The sequence below is a fragment of the Mycetomoellerius zeteki genome, unplaced genomic scaffold (assembly GCF_001594055.1).
Source record: "Mycetomoellerius zeteki isolate Tzet28-1 unplaced genomic scaffold, Tzet1.0 scaffold8, whole genome shotgun sequence".
Taxonomy (NCBI): Eukaryota; Metazoa; Arthropoda; class Insecta; order Hymenoptera; family Formicidae; genus Mycetomoellerius; species Mycetomoellerius zeteki.
The window spans coordinates 49,347-67,988 of NW_017257830.1; the positions used below are offsets into that span (position 1 = coordinate 49,347).

An 18,642-nucleotide genomic window follows, 5' to 3' on the forward strand; every position below is an offset into this window, starting at 1 on the left:
CTCTAATCCGTTTTTATATGTTACATGTTTTAATTGTTTCTAGAAGTATTTAACGGACCAGATATCCGAAACTATTGAACGATAACGCTTTCGATGAATGTGTACACCCAAATAACTTATTGTACAAAATTGTGTGAAAGCCGTAATTTCGAATTTTTTCGGGGAAACATCGAGCTGAAAACTACTGTACATTAGTAGATGATATGAAAATTGCTTTTGAGAATATCGGCGTTAATATGTCACTGAAAATCCATTGTTTATACCGCTCTCTTGAATTCTTTGAATAATGTTATCGTTTTCGTTTTATTCACACGCGTACATCTGTTCTTATCTAGCGCGCGCACGCGTATTGTAGCATCATCTCCTGCAAAATCTCTGGCTACACGTAATGCTGCTCATTTTTATAATTCATCTCTCTAAATTTTATACTTGTAAAATGTTGTTAGAGTTAATCTTTCTTCTAGATTTTTAATCTTAACTCAATTACACGTATTATTCGTACATATTAGGTTTGTTTTCTGTTCCTGCACTGGTTGCACTAGTTCAAAAAGTGTACACTAAAGCGTTTTCTGTTCCCAAAATAGCGTCAGCAATGCTGCTTTTTGTTCCAATACAACAGAACTCAGTGCACGAATTCACTTGACACTAGAACCGCTGGAATTGGATACCCTCCTAGAACCGCCAAACGCGCCAATTTGGTTCTTATGTTTTCCTCTGATTAATAAAACGTTATTTTGATATTATTTGCATTATTTGGGATTGTACACACACACACACACACACGCGCGCGCGCGCGCGCGCGTATATATATAGCTGTAGCTATAGCTACAGCTATCGGCAATTATCCCCACTCTTCCCTCACTACGCGTTACCAAGTGGCAGCGCAATCCAGAATCTGGCACCACTGATTTGGGATGTCATTTTTATCTTGCACAGAATGTTTTTTTTATTCCTTGCCTGTACGCCAGTTCTGGATTGCACTAGTTCAGTTCTAGTGCAATCCTCGTGCAGAAAACAAACCTATTTATTATTTCAAGAGAGCGATTATTTTATTTTATATAATTATATATAAACTGTAAACTTCTTGCATTTGGCAAATATTGTAAAGTGACAGCTTTACATAAAAAAAAAGAGTAATATTTTTAATTTTTTTCGTTTTTTATGTAAAATTGAATACCTTCTCTTTTATTTTTATGCATCCTTTAATCGTGAAAACCAAAATTTTACATTCCTGAAAAGCCAATTCAAAGATATCATAAAATAAAAATAATGTTCGTAATCAATAAAATAGAAATTCAGACAAGGCTAATGAGAATCAAACGCTGATGTAAGAGCGAAGATTTAAAAGATGCAGATAATACTCAAGTGTTAATGGTTATCTTCATTTATAGTGTCGAACGTTTCGGCTCACTTTGGAGTCATCCTCAGCGAAAAGCAGAAATATAAAATCCTCCATTGAGAGCAAGTCACTTGCAGATTGACAGAAATGCGGTAATCAATACGCTCAATGGGAAACAAAAAACGAAGTTCAGAAACATTGATTCACAATTTTAAAAGTTAAAATATAAATTAATACATGTCGTTCCTCAGATTATAGAATCGTGTCAATTCGTCGTGACGATTAGAATTTAAAATTCTAATCAATTTTAACCTAACCTGAGTTATCTGCATCTCCTAAATCTTCGTTCTTAGCATTTGACCCTCATTAGCCTTGTCTAAATTTTTATTTTATTGTTTAAGATTGAGAGTCCTTATTTATATATTTATATATTTATGTAATTGTTTAATGTTCATAATTGACTTCATTTTAAGATCTCTTTAATTAGAGACTGAAACATGTTTAATTAACTTTAAAGAAGTTTGAAAAAGTACTTCCTTCATTGAGAAACATCCGATATAATACAGGATATCTTTCAATCTTGCCTTTACCTAATGATCTGAACATTTGATCCATTTCTGCCAAAAGACTTGGACCAAAATCAAAATTTAATGTCTTATCAAATTTTAACGGACTATCTTGGTTTTCTTCATCACTGATTTCGTGGTATTCATGGTCAGCTCCAAGAGTATCAGTATTACTACCTATATTGGATGTCATAGCTTGCTTGTTTGCGTTGTTGCCTGTAGCATGGCATATCTCCGAATTCATATCAGACCATAGGCTCTCTAAATAAACATATAATATAATATTATATTCTCAAAGTAGTACAAAATTGATTACCAAAATTAAATATAACTAATATTTGATCAATGTTTTGTTCTATATTTTTAAATCATTTTCTTATTTATATAAATTATATCTATTTAATAAACATAATAATTTTAAATTAAGAAGCGCCATAACGGTCAGAACGTTAAGATGTTGAACTATTGTAAATTCATTTAAATGAATTAATTTTCAGAAATGATAATTGCGTGCCGATATGGTTGTCGGACTTTCAACGCAATCAAATCTGAAATTAATAATCCCCCCAAATTCCCCAACTTAAAAACTGTAATAAAACTTATTGCGAAAAATAATGCCTCGGCCAGGAGTCGAACCCGGATCTCTTGCATTCCGTGCGAGCGTCCTAAGCCTTTAGACTACCGAGAAAATTAATTCATTTAAATGAATTTACAATAGTTCAACATCTTAACGTTCTGACCGTTATAGCGCTTCTTAATTTAAAATTATTATGTTTAACATTAGCGGTCTTTCAATCTTATTACTATTTAATAAAATTAATCATAAATGTATTACTTTTATAAATAAATCTGTACGTACAGAATATTCAGTAAAGACCGTAACAACGATTAAGGGTAAATTATTGAGATCATTTTGAGATGAAAATTTTAATACCAAAATTTTGAGATTATAACAGTTTTTAAACCATAAGCATTTAGTTAACGAATCGATCAGTTATCATCTGAAATTCGTGCGAAGATGTGGGCTGTGTTCCAAAATATATTGGCAGTATTGAAAACCTACATTGATGTAAACTACAGATTTTCAGTACAAGCAGTAAATTTTGGAACACAGACGTGGTACAACGTAAAATACCAAATGCAAATACAAACGCGCGAACTTTAGGTGACTCGCTAACTTTAAATGCCTATAATTTAAAAACTGTTATAGCCTCGACATTTTTGTATTCGAATTTTCATCTTAAAATGACCTCAGGAATCTACTTTTAAGCGTTGTTACGGTCTTTCCGGGACACCTTATATATGCGATCAATAGAGGTGGTATTATGGCCAATGTATATATTGTGGCCTCCCTTAATATCTCCACTATTATAAAGCGAATCCTAATGATTACTTATGGAATTATTAGTTCAATTTGATAATTCAATTTGATGATTTCAATCTTAATTTCAACGTCGAAGATACCGATTCGATGTCGATTCCATTGTCATTTTTCAGTACGCGAGCGCACATGCATACCGCGCTTAATTGTACACATTCTTTTCTCCAAATAAAGATGACTTTATTGTATCTAATTAAATCCGAGTTTTTCGAATTGCATCTCCTCTCCAATCTGAACCTCTTTTTGCTTCCCGAACCGAAATTACCGACGAGTTAGGTCCGCATAAAAAAATTAGGTTGTTTCAATTTTTATCAAGATTGCAAAAAAACATTACAATTCGGAAAAGGCTCTATTGTAAATAATTACTTAATTTTATTTTATAAAATAATTCTGCTTTATAAAAAGGTTATTGTAATAAAAGATAAATATACCATGTTTACTTCCAGTTTCTTGTTGTATGCTTCTACTTTCTCTTGTCGATTCCCTATTCATGTCTATGCTTCTTGCATTCTGAGTTGAAATTTGACTAAAATTATCGGTTGCATCCTCCTGCGGTTTGTACGGCGTCACAACTTGACGAGGCAAATGCGGATACTTTCCAAGAAAGCTAATGTCACCAAAATATGCTCCATCTAAACCTACGTGACCAGTATGTTTGAGATCGCCTTGTGGTGAGGATATCATGTCCGTTCGAATTTTTCTACGTTGCGAGGAGAAAGCATTTCTACCATCTCCCCGTGTAAATTCGCCGGGTTTATTACTAGGCAGATTGGACCCAAGATATGCGATTGTGTGAGCCGGATTGAAGAATCCCGTTTTGCCATTATTTAGAACGCCCTTCCACAAAGTATTGCTGCTACCTTTGTCCAGAACTGTGATTATATCGCTCTGTCTATAAACGAGCTGACCTGACTCGGTGCTATCTTGGACTGCCTGCACTTGCTCAGGTTTCAGATCGGGTAGTACATTAATCAATTCGGAGAATTTGGGCCTCTTTGAGGGTTCGTGTTGCCAACATTGTTGCATCAAAGTAAAATAGTCTTTTGGACAGCACTCAGGTTGTTCTAGTCTCTGAAAATTAGGTTCGTCTATTGCTTCAAGAATTTGATGGCCGGTCAGCGCTGCCCAAGGCTGAAATCCGTAACTAAACATCTCATATAACGTTACTCCATATGCCCAAACGTCGCTCGCTGACGTAAACTTCAAATATGATATGCATTCAGGTGCGCACCATGCAATAGGCAGCTTCAAATTAACATTGAAATTTGTTTGATAATAATCTTTACCCACCCCTAAAGCACGTGATAATCCGAAATCCGATATTTTGACCTTGTTCTTGGAAAATACAAGGATATTTCTGGCAGCAAGATCACGATGTATCAATCTTTTCGCTTCCAGATATTGCATTCCGTCAGCGATTTGCATAGCGAAATCACACAGCGATAAGACAGGAAAACTTGCACGTAGACTGGGTTCCTTAAGGCATTCCAGTAATGAACGCAATGGAGCCAATTCTGTAACGAGCATCAGCGAGTTCGTATCGAGCACGACGCCATATAGTCTCACAATATGCTCATGATCAATTGCGTGCATTATCGCGGCCTCTTTCAAAAATTCTATGGGATTGTTCTGCATCCTTTCGCGTGACAGACATTTAATGGCAACTTGTATCCTTTCTCCATCATTAGTCCATACTCCTTGTTGCACGACCCCAAATTCACCGGTCCCAAGTTCTTTATTCACAATAATCGCATCAGCCGGAATCATGTGTTTATTGGGAACACGTATTACTGATGGCTTGTTATGTCTTTCTTCTGGTAACATGCCTAGAACACCAGAAGGCTGCTCTTCGCGTTTTGGTAGTAGCATTTTTTTAAATTTGGATAAATAATTTTGAGGAAAAAGCTTCTGAAAGTATTTCTTTAAACGACGCATCTCCGGCTTGCTCATTCCTATCGCACTCAAATCTTCTTCTGTCACATATTTCAATTGCGCTGTTGTTTGCACCTTCAAGTCCCCTAATTAAAAATGTCTTTGTTATTAAATATATCTTAATAGAGATTCAAATAAATAGTTATAAATACATAAATATTTGAATTGGTGTGCAAAATTATAAATAAAACTGTATATAAATTACTTAATACTTTATTTTTTGAAGAATAATGTTTCCTTTAATCCCTTAAGTCTCTATTATGTCATGGATTGAGAAGGCTCTGAGCATCTACAATATCTACAAATGTCATGAAATTTATCGTCTTCTTTTAAAAATACTATTAAAAATTGTTCGAAAATATAATTATTTATGGGTATTTAAAACTAAAAATTTCGATTTTCTAGACAAAGTTTCAAAATTTGCAAATTCAAAATAATGACTTTAACATAAAACTTTCAAGCATTTTATAAAACAAATGAATTTTTTAATAGCCGTTTACGGGTACGCAGGGGTTTGAGAAATAAGTGAATCCTATATAATAAAATTGTATATATATTAAAACCTCAGTAACGTGCGCGAAGCGTCTAGTTAAATTAAAATTAAAATTACTAAAATTTACTTTTAAAAATCCAATACAACAAATTCACATTTTTATAAACTTTTTTTAAACATTTGAAATAAAATTTTTATATAAAATAAATAAATCTTTTACAGTATAAATTATACATTTTTCTTTAAAATTCTAAATACGATATATTTTATTGTAAAATGTTTGATTGTATTTATAAAATGTTATTTGAAGTAATTATAAAACATCAAATTTAAAATCCGCAGCGATTTCAAAAACTATAATACGTAAAGATGTACGACAAAATGTAATGATATACACTGATATATTAAGAATTTTGTAAAATTTTCCGCCACATTGTATTTATAATATTATCTTAAAATTTATTTATTACGTTAACATCAAATTTATATCTAACAATTTCAAATAAATTATTAAAATATGCCACGACAACCTATATATATAGCGGCCATATTGAATATTAGTTTCGTATTTCCGGATGTCATATGTATAGCGGCAGTGCCACTAACGGTGGTAACGCCGAAACAAGAGGGGAGATTGGAGGCCCTGGCTGCCCCTCGCGAGATGTCTCGTATGAACACATCGACGAGAATCCGCGAACTGGGCAAAACGATGCCGAGGCCACGACACTGGTAAAAATCCGCAGCTGAAATCACTAGATTTCTAAAATACCGCAAACTCGCATCTATTTTGACGCAAAACATGGCTATTTCGAATTTATGCATTTGTATTATATATATGTACTTTATTTGGAAAAATGAAGCCGTCAAGTATGTAAATCAATGTTTTTGAATTGTAATTAGTTTATTTATGACCAAAAGAATATGTACGAATGCTTAATTTATGTGTTCTTTGGTTCAATACAAGTTTATTTGTTGTAGAAGTTTATTTAGTGCATGAAAGTGCACAAAGGGACATGTAAGTATAGTTTAAAAGATGAACCATCAACCACCATGCTTGGAATCGTGTACTATGAGCACTTCGGTCATTTTGACGCAACATTTCTGAAATCAATTGCGCTACTTTATAGATCTAGTGACTTTATCCGCGGCATACAAAAGTCGGCACGTCTTAGGCCCGGTTGCACCAACGTTACTTTAATTTTAAGCGAGACTTAAAACTCTCTTTGTCTCTGTCTCTTTTCAGTTTTAAAACAGAACAGAGAGAGTTTTAAGTCCCGCTTAAAGTCAAAGTAACGTTGGTGCAACCGGGCCTACAGCTTAAGTTGGAAGCCTGCAAAGTTACTAGGCCGACTATGTTAATCGAAGCTTGGTGACAATGGCCCTTAGCAGGGTACTTATTATGGAACATGTCGGAATGAATTCCGATCGGAATTATTCCGTTTTCCCTAGAAAATATAATAGAAATCTAGGGAATAATTGAATAATTCCGATCGGAATCCATTCCAAGTTTTTCCATGATAGGTACTCAGAACGGCTTTTTGCTGTGTATCCTGCCTATTATCCTATATTAAAAAACAAGTAAACTTTGTCTGAAATATTTCTTTCGAAAATGCTTCTATCAAAAGTTATAAACATTTAAATTTTAAGATAGAGTACTTTTAAACTAATGATAAAAGCATAAATTAAATAAAAGACTATTGTTTTTCTTCTTTCTGTTCTTTTTTATTGTATTAAATGTTCGATCTGTCGACCATTTACTTTAAAAAACTTATTAATTCTTTCTATAAAATTTTGTCTAACTCTAAACAACATTTCTGGGATCACACTAGCGCAAGCTTCACGTATTCTTCGTTTTAAATCTTCTTTTGTCGTAGGTGATTCAAATGACTTTTTCTTTGACATAGCCCCATAAAAAATAGTCCAAAGATGTAAGGTCAGGTGAACGAGGAAGCCATTGCACAGGATCTCCTCCTCGACCTATTCATTTATCACCAAATATTTCGTTTAAAAGAGTACGTGTGGTATTTGGTATGAGATTTAACTTGGCGCCAGTTGATATCAAATCTTTTATACGATGATACATATCATTAAAGTTAATATTATTTACTTAATTTGGTATGGAATTTAATTTGGCGCTAATTGTTGATATCAAATCTTTTTTACGAATGATACATAAAATTAAGTGGAATTTAACTTGGCGCCAATTTTATTGATATCAAATCTTTTATACGAATGATATGTATCATTAGAGTTAAGTAAATAACAAAGATAATACCACTTGAGTTTTACTTTTTAATTTAACAGAATTTAACTTGATTAGTTAAGACTGGAACATCTGGGTTTTAATTTTTCATTTGATACATTAGTTTTTTCGAGGAGTAATAATTTTTGACAGAGAATTAAAGCGTTCGAGCGAATTGAAACGTTCAAGAATTCTGAATAAAGAAGACACCTGTATATCAAATAGAGTGAAGTGAATTTTCTGATTTAACAATTTGCATACCCCTTCTGCTGACTCTTATTAGTTTTGAATGTCTTTGTTATTGTTATTTTAAACATTAAGAGTCTCTTCTAAGTATACATATTCCATTAATTATACAGATATACAGACTATCTTCCGATGTCCTTGATCTTGACGTATGTTGTAAAGGTCATCACTCTGAGTGGCTTTCGACAGATATTAGCCGTCGCTCGTTATTCATTAAAAAGTTATTAACAAAAAAAGTTTGAAAAAATAACGTTTTCTTATTTCTGCTATAAATATAATATGAAAGACTGTTTTATACCCTTGCTTACAATGCTTACGTAATGGCTTTCCACGTGAAGCGACTTGAACCCCACCTCACCCTGTTTCGGGGCGCACGACTTCTACGCGAAGTGACTTTCATCCCACTTCCTCCCCCTGCTTGGGGGCGTACGACTTTCACGCGAAGCGGATTCCACCTCATCTCCTCCCCCTATAGCCTATACAGTACATGGGGTGTCAAAAAATTATGTAACATTTATGAGATTTTTTGTTGATAACTTTTTAACAAATGGCGAGCGACAGTTAAAATTTGTTCAAGGTCATTCAGGGTCATGACCTTGACCACATGTGTCAAGATCATCGGAAGATAGTCCATATATCTGCATATATATATAATTACCTATATTCCTTTTTAAACTAGTTAACGATATATAATCAATGATATAAAATAAATGAAAACAAATAATACCTCGAATACCGGGATAATACTGTTGTAACTCAGCTTCCATAAGAAACTCGTAAAGACCAGGTCCATTGCGAGACATTCCTCCTTGTGTATCTAGAATTAAAATAAATGTAAAAATATAATAAATAATAAGAGAAACAATAAGAATCATATGGACCATACATTTGAAAACTCAACAATAAGAATTGAAAGAGGCCATAACGGTCAAAGCTAGATCTTTTACTGCTCAAATAATTCAATCTGAATCACTATATATACTATATATGTACATGCATATACATGTATATGAGGGCGGTTTGAAAAGTCCGTGCAAAGTCTAAAATATGACACCGGTACGTATCGAGATTATTTTTAGTATCTGGCAACTCTTGGAGGATCATACACTTTCAGTGAGATAGATCCACTACTCTGTGTTTGGCATTTATTTGAATCGATCAAGTACTGCGATTTATGAAAAATGTATCAAATCAAATTATTAAATTGTTTATCAATTTAATTTGTGATATTACTATAGTAGTTTGATTGCGTTTATAAGTTCCAAAAAGTCATTTTGGTACGCAGTTCAAATAACTACATATTTAGTATATAAATTCACACACAATTATTTAAAAGCATTAAAGATCCAGCTTCGACCAGTATAGGCTTCTAATTTAACAAAGTTAAATAATAGGGTAAAACGCTCAAATTTTTCAATACCAAAGGTAGACGTGATTTTACCTAAACTAAAAGGGAAAAAATACTTTTCAAAGCTAGATGCAGAATTCGTGTTCAAATAAAGCTTGACGAAGAAAGTAGGAAACTAACCACGTTTATTACACCGTTCGGACATTTTATGTTTCGCGCGTTTACCATTTGGTATAAACTGTGCTCCGGATTATTTCTGTCAAAGATTTTCGGAATTATTTTACGATTTAAAAAATGTTACAATCCATATGGACATGTTAATACATACGGATACAAAAGAAAAGCATTTAGAATTACTAGAGGTTATTTCTAAAAAACTAGAAAAAGGAGATATAACATTCAATAAATCCAAGTGCGTGTTTTGCGTGAAAAAAATAGATTTCTTAGGACACGTGATTTCGCAAAAGGAGATTCAATTCTTGTGCTTAGACCATAAATTAAAATTGAATTAAGTCGGATGTACGTCTTCGTAACACATAATAGATATTCTACAGTTTTCAACTAGCTTTTCTCTATCCTAAAAAGGGAATATATCTATTTAATCTCAATACAGAAAATGCGAACAAATGTACTGAGAAGAACAAATCGGGAGGATCCCATTCGCCTACAAATCGATTGCCTTCAGCAGCGTCTTATAAAATAAGCGGTATACAGATCAAGATCTTACAGAAAAAAATAAAAGTATAGAAAAATAAATCAAAGAAACTTTAAGAGAGAAATATATGTCAAAAACTCAAAATTAGCCAATGTAAACTAATACAAGATATCCATGCGTAAAACATTAACAATTTAAGTACAAATAAATTAGACTTTCGACTCTGTTTTGGATTGTCTTCAGTACAATGAAAAAGATTAATAAATATTTCTTTTACAGTAACATCATATTGTTTAAATGAATATCTATTTGAGAGTCATCATGAAACTAAAGTCCCCAAGAAACATTTAAAAATTCCGTAATTCTACTTTAATTTTTGGACAAATTAAGTCAAAAAACTTAGTTTCTTATAAATAAAAAGAGATTTGATAAATTTAAACTACAAACGTCTTCAGTATTTGACGGAATACTTGAATCGTGTGTCCAAATAAAACTAACCCAGACAGCCAAATTTGAAGAGACTGATCTTGAGCAAGGTCTGTTACAAATTTCTGATGTCAGAAAGGCAACAGATTGCATACAGAATCTGTAGCAAACTGCTGTCAAAAATATGACGAAGCCTGCTGACATGCTACGCCAGCAAATTGATGATAGAAATCGAACAGAGTCTGCTGCATAACCTGACAGCAGATTGCAAGCAGAAATTGAACAGAACCTGCTGACATAACCTGACGGTAGATTGGCAGCAAAAACCGAGCAAGATCTGCCATTTTCATATACGGCCTCGCCATGAGATGGACTTGCTTCTTGTAAGAAGAAAACATCTAGGATCTCTATTCTTGAAAAGTATCACATACGAAAAACTAGGGAAATGCTATAGTATATGTAACGCATACTATAGTATTTCCCTAGTTTTTCGTATGCGATACTTTTCGAGAATAGGAGTCCAGGAATCCTATAAGAATTGGCGTATGTAAATCGAATAGGCAAATCTCCTAGAGATTCCCAAACTCTTTCGGAGTTTGCTTTCTGAATCTCCGAATATTTTTTTGACTATTTTATAACTTTCTCATATGTATTTTGAAATGTGAAGCTAATCAATAATATTTTAGCAATAAAACTGTATTGATTGTTTCTAATTTTCACACTAGTACATATAAATATATAATTATGTATAATTATACATGACCGTTTATATATATATGTATGTAAAATTTCTTATAGAGGGATTCTCTAAACTTATCAAAGATTATCGCTATCGTTAACTAGCGGCAGACAATGACAAAATAATTCTTATATAAGAAAGTGCAGCTGTCATTAGCTGTCGTTAATTAACAATAGCGACAATTGTCGATAAAACGTTTAGAGAATCCCACAACAGATCAATTTAAATAAAAATGATAGATCTTTCTGCTGTCAATCTGTTGTTAAGTTATATCAGCAGACTTTGCTCAGTTTCTGCTCACAATCTGCTATCAAATTCTGTTAGCAGGTTCTATTTGATTTCTGCTGCCAGTTTGTTTGCATAAAATGTTAACAGGTTCTATTGGCAGAACATGAGCAGAATACGACATCAGTTGTGGTCAGTCTGCTAACATCTTCTGATCAAATCTGCTACCAGTCTGTCGACATCCTGCTAACATTTTGCTATCTGGGAAAACACATTAACAGTCAATAAAATAATTTAAAAGTATCAATTAGAGTTAAAACTTAATTACAATGGTAATAGAATCACGATGAAAATCCAGATAAAGTTTGAAATAAATTTAATGTAATATGATGAGATCAGTGTAATAAAAGTAATAAGTGCAAGAAATATAAATTGTTCAACTTGCGGTAATTCTAAAAAAAAATGACTTCTTTTAATTGCACCTGTCTAAACTTTTATATTTGCAATATTAAACAAATTAAATATATATATCTATATGAAAGAAATATATATCACACAAAATAACCTAAGGAGAACAAGAAAATCAAAATAATGTCAATTTGACGTCATATTGACGAATTTGTGTCATTTTTTTGTCATAATAAAAATCTTGATCTGATGATTTATATATAAAATCATTCTTAGATCATCTGAGATCGAGATTTTTATCATAACCAAAAAATGACAAATTCGGTCAATAAGTATGATGACAAATTGATATTATTTTGATTTTTTTGTTCTCCTTGGGAAGCAAAAAGTGACAGTAGAAGAATATAGAAAATGAATAGATTACAGAACTCGAACTCGAAATTAGCATCGCTTATTTATCGATGTATATATCTTACAATTTCGTCGAAATTCTCAAATCACGAAAAAGATTTCTCTCTTGTTCATAAATTATTTTCTTCCTTTTTCTTTTGCTCTAAAGATCGACGCAGCAGCTGTCACTTTTTCCACTTTTTTAAATAATTTCCGTTTCGTTCTTGATCAATTTTAACGAAAATAACGAGATCTGATTTCAGATTTGAAGCTTCATAATTTCTTCATTCTACACACCGATCATTGCATAAATAAACAATAGATACTTATAATAGAAACAGTAGTAGCAAATTACGCCGCGTATTTACTATGTATTACAAAACCTACACAGAGAACATACAGAACTACAGTCAACTATAGCACAGCACACAACATTGTCAGAGAGAAACCTGAGGGAGAGGCCATGCCGGGCTTTTTCCTATTATCGTCGAAATCGCCCGTACACCCAAGGACTTCGATTCTTTCCTTCGGTTACTTTTTAAAACTTTCAAAAATTCAGATTATTTCGTTTTTATGCCAAATTTAGTTATAAGCGGACGTAAAGTTTAGTCGTGTCGTTAATCGCGCACGGACTACACAGAACATATAAAGAGAAACGCATGATCCGTATTAAACATGGACGTATGAATATCTGGGCTGCGTTCGAAAATATCACCCGAGTGCCCTCGCTTGTCATTTCATCTTTGTTATTCATTCAATATTAAATAAAGATAAAATGGTACATAGGGGCACCCGGGTGATGTTTCCGAACGCAGCCTGGACGGAGCCTGCAGGGGTCGATTACGTATCTTGAAATGAGGTGAAAATTACAAAAGTGAGCAAATTCACTAGTGATTGACCAATTAAATTATGAGTATTCTAGTGAATTTGCTCACTTTTGTAATTTTCAATTATTTCGAGATATATAATCGACCCCCAGGCGCGGGGGTAAAAATTTTAGGGGAGGAGGGGACCGCCATTTTGTCTGGCGACATTTTAGCGCTCTATTTGAAAATCGACATATGATATTATTTATATTTCCAGTGCATGAAAATAGGATTTTGTGTGAGACAAAATTAATTCAACAGTTGTGTGCAATTAAAAATAATTTTCTGTTTATATTGAAAGAAGTAATGAGTATATATATCCATTTAGATACACACGCACGCACGCGCACACACGCACGCGCACGCAAGAGTATAAATATATATATATGTATATATATAATTATAAGTGAAACTGCTTTAAGTAAAATTTTAACGAATTATATTCGTAATCAGCAAAATCAACTTTATTTTAATAATATGATTACCTATAAACTATGATTATTATTTTTATTGTATAGCTAAAAATATTAAAATATTAAAAATATTACGTTAGTTATCTGTATACCCCGAATAAAAATATATTACTAGTGCAATAAGTAAATTCGAATAGTGTGTAATGGTAGTGGAGAAAATTTCATTAAAATTACACTGAAATTTTATTGTGAAAATAAATATTATTGATTAGCTTTATATTTCAGAGGATATGACAAAATTATAATAAAAAAAGATTTCCTTTATGAATTCTAAAACTAATTTTATAATGCAGATATGTCACTTTGTGTCATTTCATTCAAAATTACCGCGATGCAAATGTTTAAAATGGCCGCATCTGATTAGTCCGGATCCACAATGGGTGTTTTAAGCCTTAAGCCGTAAGAATTTGACCAATTACAGTCGAATTCGAGGAGAATAATCGACTATGATTCGTCGATTTTTTATGGCTTAAGGCTTAGAACTCTATTGTAGATCCGGGGTTATGTGCAGAACGGTACTGTCACGGGTAAATTCGTCTTGAAAACGAACCCACCTTCTTTCCTTCCACCATAGTAGGAATGCGCAGTGGTCTTACACGAAACGAGCATCCATACCCTCAACATCTTTGTATTTATATCATGTGTGCCATGGGCTTGATTCCGCGTTAAGAATGTTAATATACTTACGTTTAAGATCTTGATGCGCGGATGAGAAGTCGAAGGCGTGCGATTCCTTCGTTACGAGGAGGATCGGACTTCATCGAACGAAAAAATTGAGTAAAAGGTCGATAAAATGTGTCACATCGAACGCGTCGCCTTTAGTCCGTGAACCGTTCGACGCTCGCAGTTCGCTCTAACCTTCCACGTTTTTAACGGATTGCTTTGACGCTCGCGAAGATCCCGACTTCGATCTCCTCACTCTACGATTCTGCAGTAGATCCTCTCGTCGCATTTTTTCATGAGTCGCAACGAGATTGGAAATATGTCCGACCAGTTAGCCGAATCTGTGGAGGATGACAGCTCTGTCACAATGCTCGATGTTCTCCAGGTAGAAAATCAGCTTGAAGAGGATGCATATGCCGTTCTAGGCGCGTCCGACGATCAGAATTGTACTTACAGTAAGGTAGCCATGCTTTTGATCTTTTGCCTGACAGTATTGCGTTTTACAGTTTTATTCTTCGTTTAACTAACTAGTTTATTTTTAACAACTGTTCATAGGGATATATAAGACAGGCGTTATACGCATGCAAAACATGCTGCTTGGACAAAATTCGAGCTGCCGTCTGTTTGGCATGTAGCTTTCACTGTCATGAAGGCCATGAACTCGTAGAACTGTATACAAAGCGACACTTCAGATGCGACTGTGGAAATACTAAGTTTGATGGCAAACAATGTAATTTAGAGAAAGTAATGGATCTTTTACTTACATATCTTTATACGTTTTATATAAAATTATATTGCGTTGATTGACCAATGCTTATTGTGCTTTCTAGCTAAAATCTGCTATCAATACTGAAAATAAATACAATCAGAATTTTGATGGTATTTATTGCACCTGCGCAAGACCATATCCTGATCCAGAAGGTGATGAAGATGACATGCTACAATGTATTATATGTGAGGATTGGTATCATTTGAAGGTAAATTACAAAATCCCTACATAACTTATATTAACATTTTTTGGACTTTGTATTCATTGTTTAAAAAATTTATATATATATGTATATATACGTACACTCACATGCAAAAAAAGTGGGCCACTAAATTTTAGCAAATATTTTTAATATCTTTAAATAGCAATAACTCACAATCAGTAAAAAATCGTATCAAGATGAACCACGTCTCAAATTAAAGCTTAAACGTTCTCCTTGATAATCGTGCGGATTAAATTTGAATTACAAAATGTATTACAAAATGGCAGATGTTAGAGATGGACATAGAAAGATAGGAAAAAAAAATCTTATTCAAACTATTGCATGGCTCCAGGGAATTGGCTACCTGGCACAAAAGTGTGCGAGTCTTTAAGCTCATTGATTTCCAAACAAATCCCTTTTTTGAACATTTTTCTAAAATTTTTTTTGACAAAGTTATTGTTTATCATCTTTTTAGTACTGCATTTTTTTATTTTTACTGGCACAAGAAAATCGGCATTAAAAAATTCTGAAAAACTTCTCAGAACTTTTATGAGAAGAAAATAAACAATTTTTGTCTCGCTGTTTTTCTGTAAAGTTGATAGTATTTGAGAAAAAAATTATTGAAGACCAATATATTCGGCAATTTTTAGTAATTAATATCTTGTTAACTATTGCGAAAATTGCAATGGTACAGGACTTTTTGACTCAATTTAGTCCGCTCTATTTACATAAGAGCGCTTGGTAAAAAATTTCGGGACACCCCGTGTGTGTGTATATATATATATATATATAATTGAATTTTAAAAAAGTCAACGTGAGTATTCAAGAGATAAAAGATAAAGAAAAGAAATAAACACAAAAAGTAAAATGTTGTTGATTGGGTTAATTTTTGAAAGATTTACTTAAGATTTATTCTATGTATATATGTCTATATTTAATAAAGATAAACTTTAAAGGACTAAAAAGGATTTTTTTAGCATTTGGAATGTGACAACAATGCACCAGCAGATAATGCTTATGATGAAATGATATGTGCAGGCTGTATGAGGAAACACAACTTTCTGTGGAAATATGCAACGAAACATGCAGGTTACTTGGACTCTTGTGATACCTACACAAACTTAATTGTAAATTATTATTGTTAATGTATTTAATTGTAAGCTTATGAATATGTAATTTTGCTGCGAGTAGTCCTAAAGAAAGCAGATGTGAAATCGGATGTATCTGAAAAAAATGAAGATATAAACATCAGTGAGTTGCCCAAAGGATGTCAAATGCCAAAATTTAGCTGTGCAGATACTAAAGGAAGTTGTTTTTGGATAGAGGGTTGGAGAACCGCACTGTGCACTTGCGACGAATGCAAATCGGTGAAATATTGACTTTTTTCACATACTTTCGTTATTACTGACATTACATTTGTTAAAAGACTTGTGCATCCTTGTATGACAATCTTTTATTATATTTTTTATCATTATTGCAGTTATATAATGCAAAAGACATTGCATTTTTACTTGATCCAAAAGACAGTGTACAAGCATATGAGGAAGCAGGAAAAATGAATAAGCAGGAATCTCAATACGAAAAAGGCATGAAAGCTCTTGCCAGCATGGGGCATGTACAAAAGTTAACAGCGATTGAAGGTAAAACTATGAGATTAAAAATATTTTATGAAATATGTTTTCGAATTAAATTTTTCAAAAATTGTACCACTTCACTAACGTTTAAGCTGTTTATAATCGTTTACAGAATATAACAATATGAAAGAACGGCTTATGCAATATCTACAGAAGTTTGCTGAAAACAAGAAAGTTGTACGTGAAGAAGATATTAAAGAATTCTTTTCGGAAATGGAATCCAAAAAACGTCCTAAAGTGACAGTGCCAACATATTGTCGTTAAAAACTTATATTTATACAGGGTGTCCCGCAATTTTTGGCAAAGCGCTTTTGTGTTGATAGAGCGGACTAAACAGTTGAAAAGTTGCAATTTTTCGAAATAGTTAATGAGATATTAATTTATAAAAATAGCCAAATTTACCCGGCCTACCGTCAAAGGTAAGCGGGCGGCGAGATGAGATCACCCAGAAAGGTGCGCATTTGCCATCGCTAGGCATGTTAATGCCAATGTCGTTCATAAACAATGTGTTTAGCGACGAAGAACGTGCATCTCTCTGGACGGTCTTATTTCGCCGCGCGCTTGCATTTGGTGGTAGGCCGAGCAAATTTGGCTATTTTCATAAATTAATATCTCGTTAATCATTTCGAAAATTGGTAGAGAACTTCTCGACTCACAATCAGTTTAATTCGCTCTATCTACCCAAAAGCGCTTTGCCAAAAATTACGGAGCACCCTGTATGTACCCCCATAGTTAACAATGATCTAAATAAAAATAAGCACTTTATTGTTTCTATAGCAGGATATCTTGAGTTTTGAGAATTTTATATCTAACGTTTAATTGGTACATGTCACTACATTGAAAAATCTCTGAATAAAAATTTTCATATATAATTACAGGAAAAAATGAAAAGAAATGTGAAGAAAACGTAATTTGCAGATATAAATATGTCAAGGAAAGATATTAATTAAGAGAAAAAATTCGTGGTTTCTTTGCATGTATTATAACATATAATCTTTAATTCGATCTAATTATGAATAAATTTTTTATTGAAAAATATAACGAGTAAGTTCTCGTCTATTTTCTGTTTCCTTATCATTTCTTTCCTTGCTCCTATACTTTCACGTTTGCGTTCCACACGAATATATTTGTCTGGTACTTTTCATAAAATAATATATAGTTGCTTCCATTTACACCGATTCTCAGATAATTCTCACTTGTGACGTCATAACTCAGTAAAATTTTTGTACGTGTGATGGCCTTTAAGTTGGGCGCCAGGCACGAGAGAGCGTGCCCCTCTTTCGTTAACTTTTGACTTGCTCTAAATCAATTACGCACAACTATAAGTCGCGACGGCCACAGGGGTGGGTCGATACAGGTAGGAAGATTAGCGGAGAACGAGAGAGATAGGCTATAATAATGACACACAAATTAATAATAAAGTAAATAAACAAGTGTATTCTAGAAATCGGATTACAAATAATGTTCGAAACCTCGCTCTAGAGGCCAGATTTTAGAGACCCAACATTCGCGGGAGGAATCGACAACCTTATTAACGTCGGTTCGACAATCGTACCAAATCTCACCAGATACCGACTCTACGGTCGCTCCCCTGTAGTGGAATTTTGTAACTCGTTATGCAATCGTTATGTGCTCATGGCTGCGG

General features: G+C 33.3%; 2 protein-coding genes across 2 annotated transcripts in view; one reads left to right on the forward strand and one right to left on the reverse strand.

Annotated features, from left to right (window-relative positions):
- Positions 1-13,012, reverse strand: part of Ack-like (activated Cdc42 kinase-like) — a 49,297-nt gene extending 36,285 nt beyond the window's left edge. The window contains exons 1-4 of the mRNA XM_018459187.1: positions 12,840-13,012; positions 8,927-9,016; positions 3,718-5,304; positions 1,930-2,166 (exon numbers count right to left, since the gene is read on the reverse strand). Coding sequence (XP_018314689.1) covers positions 1,930-2,166; positions 3,718-5,304; positions 8,927-9,016; positions 12,840-12,855 — 1,930 coding nt within the window. The 5' untranslated portion in view covers positions 12,856-13,012. The remainder of the gene's footprint in view (positions 1-1,929; positions 2,167-3,717; positions 5,305-8,926; positions 9,017-12,839) is intronic.
- Positions 13,013-14,308: 1,296 nt separating this feature from the next.
- LOC108729839 (putative E3 ubiquitin-protein ligase UBR7) lies at positions 14,309-17,937 on the forward strand. The gene is made up of 7 exons (XM_018459167.1): positions 14,309-14,852; positions 14,948-15,136; positions 15,223-15,369; positions 16,341-16,452; positions 16,555-16,730; positions 16,844-17,003; positions 17,110-17,937. The coding sequence occupies exons 1-7, from the start codon at positions 14,688-14,690 to the stop codon at positions 17,259-17,261; spliced, it is 1,101 nt and encodes a 366-aa protein (XP_018314669.1). The 5' UTR covers positions 14,309-14,687; the 3' UTR covers positions 17,262-17,937.
- The last annotated feature ends 705 nt before the right edge of the window (positions 17,938-18,642 follow it).